General features: G+C 38.2%; 1 protein-coding gene and 1 long non-coding RNA gene across 2 annotated transcripts; both read right to left on the bottom strand.

Moving 5' to 3' along the window:
- Nucleotides 1–225: 225 nt before the first annotated feature.
- On the bottom strand, nucleotides 226–3,373 carry LOC118109508. Its single transcript, XM_047339789.1, has 9 exons — nucleotides 2,317–3,373; nucleotides 2,004–2,226; nucleotides 1,647–1,812; nucleotides 1,473–1,555; nucleotides 1,157–1,333; nucleotides 915–1,022; nucleotides 751–810; nucleotides 407–536; nucleotides 226–251 (listed from the first exon to the last, which is right to left on the bottom strand). The coding sequence occupies exons 1-9, from the start codon at nucleotides 2,937–2,939 to the stop codon at nucleotides 226–228; spliced, it is 1,596 nt and encodes a 531-aa protein (XP_047195745.1). The 5' UTR covers nucleotides 2,940–3,373.
- Nucleotides 3,374–3,379: 6 nt separating this feature from the next.
- LOC118109489 lies at nucleotides 3,380–4,194 on the bottom strand. Its single transcript, XR_007032708.1, has 3 exons — nucleotides 4,037–4,194; nucleotides 3,736–3,900; nucleotides 3,380–3,515 (listed from the first exon to the last, which is right to left on the bottom strand). It is a non-coding gene; the product is annotated as an uncharacterized LOC118109489 (long non-coding RNA).
- Nucleotides 4,195–5,560: the final 1,366 nt, after the last annotated feature.

The raw sequence follows: 5,560 nt of genomic DNA, 5'->3' as shown, positions 1-5,560 counted from the left end.
TAATAGTCAGCAGCATGACATAGGTATTAGATTAATGTATAGTGGAGAGATTTATTTGGGTCTTTTCGTTTTGTTTTTATGGTAATTTGTTATATTATATTAATAGGACTACATACCTCGCCTGTAAGCCACTGGTGAGGTCTAAGTGTTCGTAGCTCACTGTGGTGGATTAAGAAGCTGTTCCCTCTGATTTGAGAGGGGACCACAGACACAACCACTTCTGTGTCACTTCTTTTCCACAATTCCTTGAGCTGAGGGTCATAAAAACAATACAAGTTATTTGCTGGAGTAGATAAATAAAGAATTTACAGATGATAAGTTAAACACATCCTGTATAAATACATGCCTGAATGAAATGTACAATTTACATCCCAGATACATTGATTGCATTGGATGTATTGATAACACTTGAACACTAAGTTCACCTGAGATGGAGCATCCACTGGACTTTGAATGACTTGACTTCCCTTTGTATCCTCCTCATGATGGCCTGTCATGTCTGTTTGGGCTTGGGAAGTGACCTTGTCTGTTGGTTTCTAGATATAAAAATTGCAATATTATTGGAAGCTTTTAATTATATGCTTTCATACCACCAACATGGTGAAATATGTATCGGTAATTGCATGTCATGGCAATTCACTAAGTCACGGAAGTGTTTAAAGCACAAAATGCAACAATAAGCTTTTGATTTACAGCTGTTGTACATTAGTGCTTTTGATTAGCTTCCTGTCCTTGTGTAACTTTGATTACCTGTGATGGAGCATGGGACTTATCGCTTGTTGACACGCCAGTACTGTTTTTCTGTGTGGTCTGAGAAAAACAAAAATATTCTGTATGACAAACCTTTTATCGATTACATTTTTAAGCTATTTAAACATATGGAATGATAATGGATAGCTCTACAAAATGTTTACCTTTTTCTTCTGCCGTTTGAAAACAAAAGGCTTTGTTAAAGGGCTCACATAAACTCCTCGCCTCTTCTGATGCCTTTGTTTCCACCGCTCCAAATCCACACGGTGTGTCTAAAGTTAATCAAACAGAGTAAATCAATGTTAATAGTTGAAGTACATTTCACTTGACTTATTTTATAAGAAAAAAAGTCAACAATCACAGGAGTTTCATGTATAGTTGATATATCAGAGCTTCAATTTTTTACCTTCTTCTTCCTCTTCATGGAGTCACTGTATTCCCTTAGAAGGGCATTCAGTGTGATCTTGTAGGTATATACAAAATCGTCCAGTCTGGTAAGCCGTCTCCGTTGAAAACGGATCTTTTTGAGGTCCCACTGGCTTTTCTCCATTATCCCTTGTGTTTTGTTGTCTTTGGTGTAATTCTGAAGTTCAACATGTACAGTACGTTATATAACATAAAAATTGCTTCATTCACCTTATTTGCATTAAAATCGGTAATATCCAGGATTGAATAATGCAATGTTTTTCAATTTTACTAACAGATCTTTTGTGTTATAGTACCTGTGTGGGTTTACGGGCAGTTCTTTTGAACCTCTTAGTAAGCCTGTCATACACAGGACCCGTTCCGTGGCGTCCAAGGTCACCTGCCAAAAGATAATGCCATTTTAATTTATTTACTGAATAAGCTTTTAAAACAAACATGTATCAAAGCACATGCCATAGAAGAGGACTAACCCAGGAGTAAGCCAGACCAAAGAGCAGCCTGAGGAAGGAAGTATTTCAGCAATGTTGGGATGAATGTTGGGCTGAAATAGACATTTGTATCCCCATCCTTCTCAAGCTCTGCCCTCTGAATGACTTCCTCAAAATGATGTTGGAATGGTGTTGGTCCCACATCATTCTAGAAAAAATAATAAGAAATTACATATTTTTTCTTGAGTTGGATCTTGTAAACCAATGTAAACCATCATTGCTTAAGGATTGTAGTCAATTTGCATTTTGCAATAAATATGGATGTGAATACAGTCCTAACAAAGCCAACAATTAATTATTGCTATAAAACGGGTGGCAATTGAGACAATGATCACATACCACAAAGTCTTGCTCCACAATGTTTGTGTCATCAATGCCACTATGTCCTGCTTTCAACAACAACCTCTGGAGATTTTGGAAGTGTTTTTCAACATTCTTCCCGCTGTGGGAACTGGAAAAAACCATTGCAGCACTGATGACAACCTCATCCATGGCTTTTAATGTTGTGGCCCGTGTCATGAGCCCAAACACATGCATTGCCAGGTGGTAATGTTGGGAGGCACTGCAAGGACAAAGCTTGTAAAATTAGTATTACAGAGATTTCCCATGTTATGATGTTAGAACATTTTAAGCATATACAGCAATCACTCACTGTTTTCGGCATAGGTCCTTGGCATTTTTCATGACATGACTCAAGCATCGATGCAAAATCGGAAGCCCTATGGAGTCCTCTTGTCCTTGTCCAGTCACAATGTCATAATACTTGCACAGCAGTTCCTGAAGGCTCAATCCACAGAAGTTATATGAGAGTGACTGCAGGAGGACTATGGAGCCATCGCATATCAACATTGCCGGCCTTTTATTAACTTTTCTCCCGTGGAGTCTTCTTAAGTCCGTCACAAATGACCCCAGGAAATATGAAACAGATGTTGTGGTGTGGTCATTTGTAAGGTATGTGGCCACAGGAACAGGGGAGGATCCTTTTGATGGATGTCTCACCACCATTTCATATACATAGAACGGTGCAGTTTGCCCCTTTCCCTTGCGAACAATACTGCCCGTCGCATCCAAATACACAATGTCATCTTTGCACCGCTCATAAAACAAGTTCAGAGTCTTGTCAGACCACAGCATAATGCTTTTGGGTTGCAATATTATTTTTTGTATAACTGCATCCTCTGAATCTTGCTCTTCCTCCCGCATAATTTCTAAACTAATCATTTCATTTTTGTGTCTTCTGTTTTTTTTTCGACTACTACATGAGAGCGTTTTCATGACACCGGTTGTAGGAACCTGATCCCGACATCCAGATTCCACAACACTGTCTTCCAGCTTATCCAAATTTTGTAAGTACAATGTTCTTGGCAGTTTGGTGGTGAGGATATCCGCTATGGCATCCCTTTCATCTGCACGCACCGGACGTCTTTGCAGTTCTTCGCTGTGGTGCCACACTCTGTCTCCACTGAAGGTCACAACCGCCTTGAGTGATGACTCATCTTCGATTTTCACCTGAACTTCGACAGGGCAGTCATTAAAAAGACAGTAGCCTGAACAACAAAATACAGGTGCATTTCGAGTCGACCCAATTGTTTGGACGTTGTGGTGTTTGAATGCAAAACTGCAATGTGGATGAATGCTGCGGATTCCATTAGCTATTATAACTGTCCAGTTCAGTGTTTTGAAACGCCGTCCATGCTGTGTCCTCCTGAGTTTTTTCCATTGTTTTTCAGAAATAAAAAAAAAACAGGGTTGCTTAGGCAATGGATGACAAAAGAATTGCTCCTCATATTCTTTTTCATCCGCGGATGATGATGTTGTGGAGCCATTGCCATTGTCTGTTGTACAATGGAACTGCAAAACACAGTAAAACATAATCAGCATCAGTGAACAAGTTGTTGTGAAGTTGCCTAATAACAGTATATGCACGTTAACCATTGTTGTCACAGGGTATTATTTACTAGAGACCTAACAGTTCTTTTGTACAACTGTCAATCACCATTATTTGAAAAAACTGATACAGTATTCTGTATTTCATAACAATTATGTCATTATTGACCATTGCAATATTTACCTCTGCAGTTTCCGCTGGAGATGTCGATGTATGTGTATTGGGCTGTTGGTGCACTGGCTCTGCAGTAATGTCATCAGGCTGTGGGGAAACTGGCCATGCTGTTATGTTGGCTGGCTGTGGGGAAACTGGCCCAGCTTTTTGTGGAGGGCTCACTGCTTCATTGATCTGAAACACATTTTGAGTGATTATCAGAATTTTCACATCAAAGGAAACCCTGAAAATAATAATTACCTTAGGATTTCTTTACGAAGATATGATATATTAATAAATATTGAAATGGTAAAAGTAAAAGCTTTATTACCTTTTTGTGTCGATGATAGGCATGTTTAAGCCTCTTCCTATTGATATTGCCATTAGCAATTCCCAGATCCTGGCATGCTTCACCCCAAAACGTTGTGTCATCCTTTTCTTCATGAAGCTTAGCTGAGGCCTGAAGGTTTTTGATGACCAACAGAATAGCCTCTGCCGTAATGGAAACTCTTCTGGACTTAAATTGAAATAACAAGTTTCATGTTTGGGTCATTTATATATATTTTTTTAATTTGTAAAGGACATGTAGACAAACTTTGACAAGTTACAAGTAATTACAGTTGTAAAAAAAACACTCACCTTTCCAAAGGACGGAAAAAGAAAGACTCTAAAATGGGAAAAAACATAAAGACTCATTGGAATATATTTGGGGTCTATTGATTGTATAATAAATACATGATGGTCCGCATGATGAAACGCATCATATCGTATATCTGTCCTCCGCTCATTTAACTCCCGGGGACAGCGCTGAGCGCCGCTATAGTTTAGACGTATTTGTCTCCGTCTGATAATTTTCAATTAAATCTTTGCGTACTTACCCTCGTCGTGCTGGCATTGTGGATTGTGGATGCGCTGACAGAATTTCTCACCAGAAACGAAATTCGAAAAACGAAAAATCAACAAGTTGCAAAGTTTGCAAAGGTGTCGGACGAGTCGAAGGTCAGCACTGAAAACTTTTTCTAATTTGTCGCATATATGACGACTACGACAACGGCGGAAATGCGAGTTCAAAGTTCGATTTTAGAGTTAAGGTAAATAAAAATTACGTTTTTTATTTGTTAGATCTTTCCTTTTTTACTGAACGAGTCAACCCCCTTATAATTATCTCTCAGTTGTCATGTAATTGGTGTCAAAACGGAGTGTCAAAGGAAGTGTCTTTTAATTAAATCTCTAAGTGTAAATGTATGAACTCTGCACTTTCCACTCTAACCTCTGAACCTGCACTGTAAACAATTGTCATGTAAATTAACAGTTAACTGCTGGCAGCTGGGTTGCCTGCAGTTTACTGTTATTTTACAGTACTCTTACTGTAATCAACTATACAGTGTGTTACCGTAAAAACAAAATCTACTGAATTACAGTGCATTGCTGTATTTTCTTATTCTCACAGTAAACTGCTGGCAGCAGGGTTGACAGGGATTTACCGTTTTCTTACTGTAACCTTAATTTACAGTTTAGTGCTGTCCACATACTAAAACACACTATAGTGCTGTATTTTCCTATATTTACAGTATACGATTAGCATCAGTCTGTACATTATTGTTTTAAATGAAATTCAACATAATCTCAAATACCGTACAATGTAATTTAATGTAATAGCAGCATGGATGACAGTGAATGATTAAGGCAAATAAAATGCAGCAAAAACATTCTATAGAAAAGAGGAGACTTAGAAAAAACAAGATCAATTGATTAACCCAACATTTATTTATAAAAGGCGACACCAACTGAAATACTTTGCTGTTTTCTGTTGATAGAAACAAAGTTGTCCATTACAGTTGAAGATTTCAGCTAT

This window comes from Hippoglossus stenolepis, chromosome 5, assembly GCF_022539355.2.
Source record: "Hippoglossus stenolepis isolate QCI-W04-F060 chromosome 5, HSTE1.2, whole genome shotgun sequence".
NCBI lineage: Eukaryota > Metazoa > Chordata > Actinopteri > Pleuronectiformes > Pleuronectidae > Hippoglossus > Hippoglossus stenolepis.
Note: the sequence above shows the minus strand (reverse complement) of the source record. Positions and strands in the feature narration are given on the sequence as shown.